Below are 14,104 nucleotides of genomic sequence, written 5' to 3'. Positions count from 1 at the left end.
ATGGTCTCAGTCTCCTGACCTGGTGATCCGCCTGCCTCAGCCTCCCAAAGTGCTGGGATTACAAGCGTGAGCCACAGCGCCCCTCCATTAAGCACATTTCAAACCTCTCATTTCTCCAGTGTGTGGGGCAAGAGAGGTAAGAGGCACTGAGAGCGGAGCAGCTGCCCCAAGACCTCAAGACTGATCAGCATTGGAGCTACGATTCAAACTAATGTCTGTCCCGCTCCCTACTGTTGACTTGTGACCACTAGAAATAAATACCACAAGACAAAAATATTGGTCATGTAAATTTAAGCGACTCTTCAAAGGACAGCCACTTCCAAACAACTGGGTGTTGTGCTCTTTGACATCGATGTGTTGCCATCTGGCTGGCAGGGCTGTGTCCCTTCCAGCCGTCTTTGTCATGTCACTGTGGTGTAATGTTCTGTCATCACTAATGAGTGGTTAAGCCAACCAAGAAAGGAAAAAAATGCTAATGGGAGGAGCCCAAATAGCAGAGACAAAACCTTCCTGAGCAAATTCTTTTCTCAAGAAATTACGCTTGTGAAGCTTAGGTTTGTCTCCAAAATGTGTGCCTATTCAAAAAGCCTGGGTTCTTTCTGAAGCTGAAAAATTAACCATGGGCTTCAACTTAACAGAACCTTAGTGAAATCGCTCACAGTAAGCATGCAAAAAGGAAACAGTATCCTTTTGCAAAAAAAGGCTGAAAGAAAAGGTCTTTATTTTCTTAATCTGGGATAGTCCATTTCATGTCATTAAGAAGTCCTAGATTTTGTTTTCAGTTCATGGTGTGTGTTGATAGGTGTGCCTGAGAAGAGCCTTTTCCCCCAAAGCCCCTATGTACTTTTCATACACTCCATAAATATGAAGTCATTACAATGGTCCCCTTGAGGGAGAGATGGAATCGTGGGTTCAGAGAGCTGGTAATCAGATGCCTAGGCAGGAGGCACCAGGGCTGGTCGCCAGAAAGTAGTGGGAAATAAGATAGAGACCTGTTTACTGGAACTAGGATGTAGTCAGGGGCCTGGGCTCCAAAAACAAGGTGAACCCAGTTTCTAGTACAAAGGTATCTGTTCAGAGTTGGATGCACCACAAACTGATTTGGCGCCAAGCTACCCAGCAACCTGTATGTGGTTTCTTCAATGCCCGAAGACTAGCAAGAGGATTGGTTTGGCTAATATGCGCTCCACCTGGAGTGCCCTTCCTACCTGTGTTACCTGGTGAACTCATGCATTCTTTAAGACTCAGCTCAACTGTCCCCTCTCCTGTGGCGCTTAGTCCTATGGATTTCAGTTTGGCAACATTCTCCCCTTAATTCATAAGCTGAGTTAATTGCATCAGGCTGGTGGGCCCCCACAGCATTGTGTACATGTTATATTTCATTTTGGTTGTTATTGTAGGAAAGCGTTATATCATATTGGCTTGGAATATGAACTTAGAAGTCTAACAGACCTCAGTTTCAGTCATGGCTCCACTACTTGCTAGCTGTATGGCCTAAAGAAGAAGACTTGACATCTCTGTATCTAAGCTTTCTCATCTATAAAATGGGCTCATAATTTGTTGCCTACTGCATCTGGTTGTACCAAAGATGAAAAAAAAAAAAAATGGTTCCTGTAGAGCACTTTGTATTATCCCCAGCACAGAAGAAGCCCTGTATTAACTTGGGTTCTCAGGTTGCCAGCAACAGAACCACTTGTGGCTAACAAACAAAATGGAAGGAAAACTGAACTAACAAGGACTCAGAAAAGACAGGGATCAGGGCTTTTGCAAGGATCTAGGGAGCAGAAACCAAGGGACAATTTCATCAGAGTGCTGCTAGCAGAATAAATAAGCTCCAACCATCTTTGATCTTTAGGTCATTCTAATCATGTTTATTCTCCAGGGTGAGAAGCTGACTGGCCTACCTTGGGTCACCTACCCACACCTTGATGAAGGAGTTTTAGTAGAGTAGAAAAAATGTGTCCCGGTGTCCCCCAAGCAGGTCTCACCCATCTAGTCAGCATCACTCATTTATATCCAGCCAGTGATCCTTACGACTTTTGCATATGTGACTGTTGCCGTAGACCAGTGCAGCTTTACTTATTAAATGTTACAATCACAGAACTCATTTTTTATAAGTTTTGGAGACAATGGGGAGATTCAAGTGAAGACTAAATTTTAAATAAAATTAAGAAATTATTATGAGCTTTGTTAGTGAGAAAATTCATTGACCCCCTGTTTTTTAATAGTCTCTGTTAGAGATGTCTATTGAAGTAATTAGAAGTGAAGGAAAAAAATAATCTCAGAAATTTCAAGTAGAAAGCAGATGTTGAGTTCTGCTAATCTGACCTAGGATTTTTTTAGGACAGGGAGATCTCTTCCTGTGGAAAGGCCTTCCCCTTCTGAGACTACTCTAACTTTTAAAAAGATATTTTATAGGTTAATCAAAATCCTTCAACTTAAGTCTTTTGCCGTGGTTTTGCTTATTGAAGCAATAGAGAACACATGTACTTCTACATATGTTAACATTTTGGTGAAAATGTCACACTTGTCTTATTTCTCTGCCTATTTGTTACGTTGTTGAGATGCCCACAATTACTAAGGGTTCAGCTTCCTGCTGAGTGCTGGTTGAGTGAACTGGGAGTGGCAGCCCAGGAGATGTTGCTTAAGAGCATTGTCCACAGAGTCAAAGTCATTGTTCCAGACCAAGACCTAGCCCCACTGGGTAGGCAGATCTCTAAAACTCAAGAGTCTGAGTCTGTGAAATCAGGGTCATCATAGGTCCCTCCCCAAGGTGGTTGTGATAATTAAATGAGAGAACAATCGGGAAGCACTTAGCACATTGCAGGCACCTTAGTAAGAGTTTGGGAAATGTTGGCTGGGATCCTGCTGCTGCCCTTAATTAGGCTGCCCGCTGGAAGCCTGCTCATATTATCTTCATTGATAGGGATACAAATGCATGGGAAAGCCAAGAAAGCAGGAAACAGCCACCACCAAGTAGTTGAACTGGAAGGTTCTTGGAGAGGCACAGAAACTTGTGTAACATGGGTCATCTTAGCCCTGTAGCAGCAGCCAACCTCTGGTCCGCCTCACTTTGGTGTCTGCCATCACAGTGACTCGGCTACCCTGCTTTGGTCCATCAACTCTTGCTGTGGACTCTTGTCCCTCTCTACTTCATGGCTTCTGCTGCCTCATGATTGCTGCTTAGTGCCTTTCTCTGCCTCCACTGACTCCCTCCTGACCCGCCCCTCAGTCTCTAAGAGCCCATGTTAATCGGTTGGCTCATTCATCATGCAATATAAAAAGCATCTGTTGAGTAGCACTTGCTCCTTTCCAGGCCTCCTCACCGCCTGACATCTTGGCTGCCTTTGAGTCAGGTGACTCTCCTAGTCCACGCAGCAGGGCTCAGAGTAGAAGAAACTAGACTGATGGGAGAAGAGAATACTGTCTACCCAAAAGGAAAAGCTGAGACAAAATTAATATAGAAAGCTTATTTGGGACAAGGTTGAGGACTGCAGCCCAGGACACACTTCCAAGTTGCCTTAAGAAGTGCTCTGGAGAAGGAGAGGCCCAAGTGTTTAAAGAAAAAAAGGACAAATCAAGAAAGGGGACAGTTACAAAAGTTGTTTGTCAGGAATTAATTCTCCTTGGTTTACAGAAATAACGTTCGTCAGTGATTAGCTATACATTGTTTTGGGGGATTTTTTTGTTTGTTTATTTTATTTTTGAGACAGAGTCTCCCTCTGTTGCCCAGGCTGGAGTTGCAGTGGCGCAATCTCAGCTCACTACAGCCTCCACCTGCCGGGCTCAAGCAATTCTCCTCCCTCAGCCTCCGAAGTAGCTGAGGTTACAGGTGCCCGCCCACCATCATGCCCAGCTAATTTTTGTATTTTTAGTAGAGACAGTTTCACCATGGTGGCCAGGCTGTTCTGGAACTCCTGGCCTCCAGTGATCTGCCTGCCTTGGCCTCCGAAAGTGCTGGGATTACAGGCGTGAACCACTGCGTCTGGCCTGGCTATCCATTGTTGAGCTACAGGATGTGGGTTATAGTGTCCCAGGTAGTGGACACTAATGTGTCCAGTGCAGCTAGTTTTGGCTATACCAGGCAGTTTCTGGAGAAAAATACATAGCTCAAGGAGGGAAATAGGACTTGATTGCTGTTCATTTTAATGCCTCTTTAGACCTGATAAATTGAAAGAACTGGAATTTTTCAGATAAAAGTTCTGTTCTTTCCTCAGAGGTAAGACACCCAATTTAGAAAGACACAAAGAAACATAATTATCATACAGCTAATAAATGGTGGACTTGAAACACTACATCTCGATCTTTTGGATTCCAAAGCCTATTTTCCCCCCAACTCCTCATTTCCTTAACCGCCTTCGTACTTAACTTTCTCTTCTCATAAATCCGACACTCCTCCATCTTCATTAACCTCACTTATAAGTGAGATAAAAGCTTGTAAGTAAAAATATAAAGGATTTGTTCTCTTTCTGAAACTTCCCTTGATGACTCAACGTTAAAGGGTGGAATGTTTCGAACGTTTTTACCGTCTCAGTGATAAAATCTTTCACAGCCCTTTCAGCTGCATTTATTTATCAAAGGTGTCATCACTGTGGAAAGGGAGAAAAAGAGAAGCAAAGGCTCAAGCCCCCTCAGGATTCCGCAGAGCTAAGGATAGGTCCACCTGGCCACTTCCTAGCCCCGCTTTGCCTTCACTCTCACTGGTCTGAGAGTCAATTCCCTTTCCGACTCAAAGCAGTGAGCTGTCTTGGGGCTCGATGGCCCTTCATGCATTATTCATCCACCAATGCTCCAGAACGTGAGGAAAACTTCGGGCCCCTAGCTTGCCCGCTCGCCCACCACAGAGCGCCAGCCTTTGCAAGCTGGCCTCATCAGTACAGGATTACGAAAACAGAGTTGTTAAAGACTCAGCCTCCTCCCCTCCTCACCCCGGAGCTGTCAGAGCTCTCCTGAGAGAGGGGCCTGCCTGCAACCTGTGGTCTCACAGATTGAACAAGCAAAATCCTAGAAAGGGAGTGGAGTAGTGAGGCCCAGAATACCCTGATTTGCATGAGAAAAGACCAAGATTGATGGTTGCTGAGAGATTGGCTTTGAGCCAAAGGAAAACCCAGGGCCTGGAAGGATGGGAAGGAAGAAAAGAGTGATTGAAAAGTGTGATTGAAACTCACCCAGTGGATGGGGGTCAGGTAGGCGTGAGGCCCTGAGGCCCCTCCGTCTAAAAATCCCCGAGCCTCAAGCAGGGTTTGGGGTTGGGTTAGGTGGTGCTTGCTCAGCCGACTTCAGCTTTCAACTCCGGGTTCACCTGGGCTTTTCTTTTGAAGCTGTCTGAGGTATTATTATGAACTCCCAGAACATGTCTCAAAGAATGAGCAACACAAATAAACGTTTGTGTTTGGTTGGTTACCATTTGGGGTTTCTCTTTAACTCACCTTCCAAGACACAAAAACATGCCGAAAGAGATTTTAGGCATACATACACATACATCCATCATGTACTTACGTATGGTGCACATTTCTTTTAAAAAGGAAAAGAACGCACAACCTTCCTCAGGTTTCTCAAAATTCTTGCGCTGCTTTCGGGGAACACTGAATGAGGAATGCTGAGAGATGAAAATAAATCTGAAGGAACAAACTCCTCTGCTGTTTTTCAGGTTTTACATTGAGAGCATATCGTTTTTAAAGGATAAAACCACCGTGGAACTGTTTTTCCTGAATGCAAAGGCCTGCGTGCACAAGGTAGGTGCCCCGTTTGTCTTTTCGATGAGTATGTCCTACCCCCCAACTACACACATCCACAAATGACATCTTTTCTCAAATTCTGAGTGGGAAAGACTCTGCAGGGGATTCCTGAGTATACACAATCCCCACTACTTTAAATGCAGCATATAATTGACAGAGTGACCCAGAAAGACAGAAAGATGGATCAATCAGATTATAATCAAAACGTCTAGACCAGAAATCTTTTTAAATAAGGTATGCCCTACACTTACAGTAATTCAAAACCAGCCTTATTTCAGTTCAATTTCTGCCTTCTGATCCCTGCACACACGAGCCACCTTAAATCTAGGGAAGGAAGGCTGCTCACAGCCACATGTTTTCAAGCAGTATCTCAGTTATCTGTGGTAAGGGACAGGGTTTTTCTCCTATTGTTTTTTATTTCTATCTAACGCATCAAGGACAGATCACTTTTATAAAATTCAATAAATATGCATTGCTAGAAAAATAATCCCATGCTGGGATGTTACGGCCATGTCAAATTGCTATAAAAGTTTTTACGGCCAGGCACGGTGGCTCATGCTTGTAATCACAGCACTTTGGGAGGCCAAGATGGGCGGATCACGAGGTCAGTAGTTCGAGACCAGCCTGGCCAACACAGTGAAACCCTGTCTCTACTAAAAATACAAAACTTAGCTAGGCGTGGTGGCATGTGCCTGTAATCCCAGCTACTTGGGAGGCTGAGGCAGGAGAATCACTTGAACCCTGGAGGCGGAGGTTGCAGTGAGCCGAGCTTGTGCACTCCAGCCTGGGTGACAGAGTTAGACTTTGTCTCAAAAACAAAAACAACAACAAGAAAAAGTTTTTAAACACTCTCAGTTTTTTGTCTTTTCTCTTTGCAGACTAGCATAGCTTTAAAAGCCTTCACTGTGGTCTCCTCAAGCAACTTCCTGAGGAAGGGAAGGGAAGCCATGGGCCAAGAGATGCCCAGTGGAGCCTGGCTCCTCCCTTGTACGTTATGATCTCAATGCTTGGGATCTCAGAATTCCCTCTCCAGACTGCATGTCTGTTTCCAGGCCTTCTTTTAGGTTTATTGAGCATGTTATGTGTTCATTTTACCTCTTTTGTTGGATTATTAGCTATAACTCTTTGTTATTTCCATGGTTACTTTAGGGTTTATAGGATACATTTTTAACTTATCAGATTTACTTTCAAGATGATATTATACCACTTCACATGTAGTATAACAATCTTACAATAGTATGCTTCCATTTTTCTCCTCTCAGCCCTTATGTGATTGATGTCATACAATTTACTTTTTGATAAGTTGCAGATGCACATGACATTATTATTTTTGTGTAAATATTCAATTAACTTTAAAGAAATTTAAACAGTACCAAAAGTCTTACATATTTACCCATGGAGTTGACATTTCTGTTGCTCTTTATTCACTTGTGTAGATTAATATTTCTGTCTGTTATGATTATTTCTGCCTAGAGGACTTCCTTTAGCATTTCTTGTAGTGTGGGCATACTGGTGGTGAATTCCTTCAGCTTGTACCTGAAGACATCTTTATTTGCCTTTGGTTTTGGAAACTATTACACATAATGTAGGATTCTGTGTTGGCGGTTTTTCTCTTTCCGTACTTTAGAAATATTGATTCACTATCTTCTTGCTTGCATTGTTTCTGATGAGAAGTCTGCTGTCATCTTTATCTTTGTGTTTCTGTATGGAATATCTTTTTCTTTAGCTACTTTTAAATTTTTCTCTTTTTCTTTTTTCTGCTTTGAGCAAGGTTTTTTTTTTTTTTAATTTTTTTTTTTTTTTAATTTTTTTTTTTTTTTATTTTTATTTTAAAGATGGAGTCTCGCTTTGTCACCCAGGCTGGAGTGCAGTGGCGTCATCTCAGATCATTGCAACTTCTGCCTCCCAGGTTCAAACGATTCGCCTGCCTCAGCCTCCCGAGTAGCTGGAACTATAGGTGTGCACCACCGCAACTGGCTAATTTTTATATTTTTAGTAGAGACGAGGTTTCACCATATTGGCCAGGCTGGTCTCAAACTCCTGACCTCAGATGGTCCACCCGCCTCAAGCCTCCCAAAGTGCTGGGATTACAGATGTGAGCTGCTGCACCTGGCCTGCTTTGAGGAATTTTATTATGAGGTGCCTTGATATAGCTTTCTTCATGTGTTTCTGTATGTGTGTATGTCATTGGCATTTATTGAGCATCTTGGTTTGTTGTCATCAAATTCAGAAACATTTTAGCCATTATTTCTTCAGATTTTTTTTTTTTTTTGGCCTCATGTATGCCTCATTTGCAAAGCCCAGTTACACATATACTAGGCCAGTTGAACTTGTCACACAGTGATGCTTTGCATTTGTGGGGATTTGGGGGAATATGATATCTTGTATAGTTTCTCTTTGTCTTCAGTTTCACTCATCTGTTTTTTGTAATCTAACCTGCCATTAATCCCATTTTGTACATCAGAGTTTTTGTTTTTGTTTTTGTTTTGTTTTTGAGATGGAGTCTCACTCTTGTTGCCCAGGCTGGAGTGCAATGGCGCAAACTTGGCTCACTGCAACATCCACCTCCCGGACTGAAGCGATTCTCCTGCTTCAGCCTCCCGAATAGCTGGGATTACAGGCATGTGCCACCACACCCAGCTAAGTTTTTGTATTTTTAGTACAGATGGCGTTTCACCATGTTGTCAGACTGGTCTCGACCTCCTGACTTCAGGTGATCCGCCCACCTCAGCCTCCCAAAGTGCTGGGATTACAGGCATGAGTTTTTATCTTTAGAGGTTTGATTTGGAGTTTTTATCTTTAGAGGTTTGATTTGGATCTTTTTTACATCTTGCATGTGACTATTTAACTTTTTGAACATATTAAATATAGTTATAATAATGGTTTTAATGCCTTTGTCTGCTTACCCTAATGTCTGTGTCAGCTCTGGGTATTTTCGATTGATTTTTGTCTGTATTTTGGGTGATGTTTTTCTGCCTATTTGCATGCCTGGCAGTATTTGATTGGATGCTAGGCATTATTAATTGTATCTTTTTGAATGCTATATATTTTTTTATTCCTATAAATATTCTTGATGTTTGGTTTTGGGATGCAGTTTAGTTACTCAAATATGGATTGGTTTTTTCAGGTCTTGCTTTTATTATTTGTTAGGCTAGCCCAGAGCAGTGCTCATTCTATAGCCAATTATTCTGCGTACTGATCTTCCTGAGTACTCTATTCAATGCACCATGAATTATGTTTTTTAGTCTGGCTGGTGGGAATAGGCACCACCTCCAGCCCTGTGTGAGGACGAGGCACTCTTCCCTCTTATCCTTTCAGATGGTCTCCCACTTTGGGTAGTTTCTTTCAGTGCATGGAATGATCAGTGCTCTACTGAATCCTCAAAGGACACCCTCTATAGATTTTCAGGGTTCTCTCTCTTCACAGCTGTCTTTTCTCTGGCAGTCTGTTCTGCAAATTCTATTCATTTTGATCTCCTGGACTAAGGAGTTGCTCCATCTCTTTAGCTCAGGGAGTTCACTGTGTTCCGTTGTGTTTCTCCCTCCACAGCCTGGAGCCGTCTCTTGACAGTAGTGGGGGCAATCATAGGGCTCGCCTTGTTCAAGGTTCACTATCTTCATTGCTGGATATTCAGTGTTATGAAAACTGTTGTTTTATATATTTTGTCTGTTTTTGTTTTTGTTTTTTTCAGTTAAGAGGATAAATTCAGTCCCTGTTACTCCATCTTGGCTGGAAGTATAAATATTCAAAGCAGAGTTTTTGGCTGAGTCTATGGGGAAAGTAAAATGTTCCCAGCATCAAAGGCTTTACTACAGCCCTCTTTTCGAGACTCAGGTTTTCCTAAGAACTCTAAGGATTGACTGATGAGTAGACACCTATATAACAAACACAGCTTTTCAAACACAGCGTTTACTGAGTCAGGAGCACGTTTCATAAACCACAGTTGGCCATCCTCTCCTATGTAGAGAAATACAATTGCTCCTTGTAATATCTTTCACTGCTTTGTTGGCATTGATCCAGTGTTTTCTCTTGCTAATGCAAAGATGGTTAGAAGGCAGATTTTCAACTCCTGACATTTCTCTTGTACCTCTATATGCTAAATTCTGTTTGTCTTGAGAAAGCAAGGAAAAGCAGAATTCCTTTAAATGCTGTTGCATTTTATGAATGTCAGTTGCTGGGAGCTCCTTTTTTTTTTTTTTTTTTTTGAGATGGAGTTTCACTCTTGTTGTCCAGGCTAGAGTGCAGTGGTGCGATCTCAACTCACTGCAACCCCTGCCTCCTGGGTTCTAGTGATTCTCCTGCCTCAGCCTCCCGAGTAGCTGAGATTACAGGCGCCCACCACCAAGCCCAGCTAATGTTTTGTACTTTTAGTAGAGACGGGGTTTCACCATGTTGGCCAGACTGGTCTCAAACTCCTGACCTCAAGTGATTCACCCGCCTCAGCCTCCCAGAGTTCTGAGATTATAGGTGTGAACCACCGTGCCTGGCCTGGGAGCTCCTTTTTAAATGGGAGTGTTTCATGACTTGTCAGATAATTTAGAACTTTTACAGAACATAATATTGTAAGGCACCATGACTGTTATTGAGATAATTTTTTAAAATTTTTATCTGTAGGAATTTAGAGTTGGATATTTTCTATCTAATTATCATGCAGATGGCTGGGTGTGGTGGCTCACACCTGTAATCCTAACACTTTGGGAGGCCAAGGCAGGTGGATCACTTGAGGTCAGGAGTTCGTGACCAGCCTGGCCAACATGGTGAAACCCTGTTTCTACAAAAAAATACCACAATTAGCTGGGTGTGGCAGTAGACGCCTGTAATCCCACCAACTCTGGAGACTGAGGCAGGAGAATCGCTTGAACCTGGGAGGCGGAGGTTGCAGTGAGCCGAGATCACACTACTGCACTCCAACCTGGCAACAGAACGAGACTCCGTCTCCAAATATATACATATAATGCAGATGGCTGGTAACAAATTCCAAGAGATGTTCCAGGATCAGGTAGCTGTTTGGATAAAGCAGCTTTCAAGTAATTTCTTAAGATGTATGAGTATTCAAAAACATTCCACATAAGGAGTATCAGCTGAACCATGGCCACAGAGGCAAAGAAGTTTTATGAGAACGTAGTTTCAGCTGTAGAACACTCGTAGGTGGATTTATTTATTGGCAAAAGTGAGTCACTGATGGTTGGTAGCTACTGTTAACTCAGGACTCAGCTGGATCTGAGAGTGAACGCCCCCCCACCCCCATCCCACCACACTGCACAGAGGGCATTCTTCTCACCAGTGAGATGTTCGACACCTCTGATCACACCCTACACACATTTCTTCTCTGCCAGACAGCTTTCCCCTACAGCTACTTCCTGCCTTCCGCTGAAAACAGAAATACACAGGCAAGAAAAGAGAGCTCTTATTTACAAATACTGATAAAACCACTATGTCTTCTTACATACTTGTTTAGTAAGAAATATGACTTGTGATAAGATTTGATACAGTTGCTGAAGCTCTGCACAGCTACATACATATGGATTTATAAAATTCAGCCTTATGAGCATGTCATTTGAAAATCTGGTGGCTCCCAATGGGTTTTGTAATATCATTACCCATACTGCATAGAGAAAAAGCCGATGGTGACACTTCAATGTGTTGAAAGAAATAATTGTGCCTTGTTTCTGAGTTTGGGTATCCAGGATGGTCTGAAAAAAGAATAAAGATGTTTCACTTTTGTGAAAAATACTCTAAGCACTCTAAGCAAATTTTTTTTTTTGAGACAGGGTCTCACTCTGTCACCCAGGCCGGAGTGCAGTGGCACGATCTCAGCTTTCTGCAACCTCCGCCTTCTAGGTTCAAGCTATTCTCCTGCCTCAGCCTCCTGAGTAGCTGGGATTATAGGCACGCACCACCACACCCAACTAATTTTTGTATTTTTAGTAGAGACGGGGTTTCACCATGTTGGTCAGGCTGGTCTCAAACTCCTGACCTTGTGATCTGCCCACCTCAGCCTCCTGAAGTGCTGGGATTACAGGCATGAGCTACTGCGCCCGGCCAGCAAAATTTTATATGTGAAATATGGCACACATTGGGCATTCAGTGGATTGTTGACTAACTCAACAAATGAATGAGTACGCTGGTAACTCTTGTTTCCTAAGAAGTCAAGCAAAAAGCAAAAGTGTGTAATTTGACTAGGGGGAAACACATGAAAATACCTACATTTACTAAGAAATTAAACATCCACAAAGTTAAAAATTTCATTTTCCAGGTATTACTGAATAACACTTAACAATACTTAGTCAACACTAATTACAACCTTCATCAAAGAATGAGTGAGAATTATATGTTAAGAAGAAAATTTCAGGCCGGGCGCGGTGGCTCACGCCTGTAATCCCAGCACTTTTGGGAGGCTGAGGCGGGCGGATCACCTGAGGTTGGAAGTTTGAGACCAGCCTGACCAACATGGAGAAACCCCGTCTCTACTAAAAATACAAAAAACATTAGCCCGGCATGGTGGCACATGGCTGTAATCCCAGCTACTTGGGAGGCTGAGGCAGGGGAATCGCTTGAACCTGGGAGGCAGAGGTTGTGGTGAGCCGAGATCACGCCATCGCACTCCAGCCTGGGCAACCAGAGTGCAACTCTGTCTCAAAAAAAAAAAAAGAAGAAGAAGAAGAAGAAAATTTCAGCCAGGTATGGTGGCTCATGCCTGTAATCCCAGTACTCTGGGAGGCCAGAGTGGCAGATTGCTTGAACTCAGGAGTTCAGAACCAGTCTGGGCAACATAACTAACTCCATCTGTACAAAAAATACAAAAATTAGCCAGGCTTGGTGACATGTACCTGTGGTCCCAGCTACTTGGGAGGCTGAGGTGGGAGGATCGCTTGAGCCCAGAAGGCAGAGTTTGCAGTGGTTAATGTCATGGACATGCTCAATGACAGGCAGCAAGTACAGTGGTTAATGTCATGTACTCTGGCATCGTGTGTCTATTCATGGAGGAGGCATATCTGTGACATCCTGAGTTTAAACTCCCTCTTTCCTTTAATTCTGAACATTGTTGTACACATTGATGCTCTTAGTCCATAGTAGTTAATAAGGTGCTTCTGTACATTAGGGGCCAGATGACTTTTATAGGCTGGACTTGGGACAAAGCACCACTTCTAGAGGGATATTTCAAGAGTACACTAGCACTCATGCTGGAAGAGAACCTGTAAGAAAACTAGGTAGGAACTGTCCCTGTGGGTCAAGCGTTTCAGAGGAGACTGCATGCTGCTGTCTGGGTTGTTGTTCAGGCGAGGGCCCCTGAACCTGTTTGGCTTCCTTGGTGAGAATGCAGAGGGGCACACCTTGCCTTCACAAAACAACCACCTGTGCCAGGTGTGGTGATGTGGAAATGCCGAAACTGACACTGGGGAAACTGGGAAGCCTTCAACATGGCTGTGGTCTACCTTGGGCAACCTGCTCCTGCTAGGAAAAGCCTAAATGCATGAAGCAGGACTGTAGGCTTGCTCCAGGTCATTATTCTTGGAGGTGCCCTTGACCGTATCTGTGATTTTAGTAATCAGCCAACATGGACTACCACACCCCTTTTTTTAAAATCAGCAATCTGAAGACAGGCTTGGCAAATTAAAATAGTATTGGCCATCTTGTCTCTTCTGGTGTGTATATAAATACGGTAATAATGAAAAGACAGAAAATGTGGAAAAGCAAGTAGGGCTTATGAGGTGCTCTGTCGTAGAGACCATACACAGCCTCAGCTCCCTTTTCTGCAGAGGTGGGAAGGAGAAGGAGGAAGAGGAGGAGGAGGATAGCAACTCATCTCTTAAGAGCTCACCCTTAGCCGGGCATGGTGGCATGTGCCTATGGTTCTAGCTACTCAGGAGGCTGGGCCAAGAAGATCACTTGAGCCCGGAGTTTGAGGTTACAGTGAGCCATGATCATGCCATTGCAGCCCAGCCTGGACAAAAGAGCAAGACCCTGTCTCTAAAAGAAACAATAAAGAACTCACCAAATAGAAAGCACTGGTTTTTTGGTGTGTATTAGCTCATTTAACACTCACAACAACTGATACTGTTATTTATTGCTACTTCAATAAATAAGGAAATGGAGGTATAAGTAGGTTAAACAATTTGGCTAAACTTGAGTAGTTTATTAGTAGTGGAGTGATCAGATCTATGTAGTCTGGCCGCAGAAACCATATTTTTCTGTCTTCATTCATTCATTCATTCATTCAATTAAAACATCATTGCATTCCTATTAAGGGTCAGGGCCTCTGATGAGTGCTGCATTATCAGTAAAATACTTAACAAATATACCTTCCTGTGGCCTAAAATCCTAAGTCTTAAGGATTTTTTCATTTGTATGTGTGTAGTATGTGT

At 43.1% G+C, this 14,104-nt stretch overlaps 1 protein-coding gene across 1 annotated transcript in view; it reads left to right on the top strand.

Moving 5' to 3' along the window:
• The window catches only part of FRMD4B (FERM domain containing 4B), a 236,970-nt gene that overhangs the window by 101,104 nt on the left and 121,762 nt on the right, over window positions 1-14,104 (top strand). Inside the window, exon 5 of the mRNA XM_011971028.1 lies at window positions 5,651-5,735. Within this exon, the coding sequence (XP_011826418.1) occupies window positions 5,651-5,735 (85 nt within the window). The remainder of the gene's footprint in view (window positions 1-5,650; window positions 5,736-14,104) is intronic.

This window comes from Mandrillus leucophaeus, unplaced genomic scaffold (assembly GCF_000951045.1).
Source record: "Mandrillus leucophaeus isolate KB7577 unplaced genomic scaffold, Mleu.le_1.0 Scaffold121, whole genome shotgun sequence".
NCBI lineage: Eukaryota > Metazoa > Chordata > Mammalia > Primates > Cercopithecidae > Mandrillus > Mandrillus leucophaeus.
The sequence above is the reverse complement of the archived record's forward strand: the minus strand, read 5'-3'. Positions and strand labels throughout refer to the sequence as shown.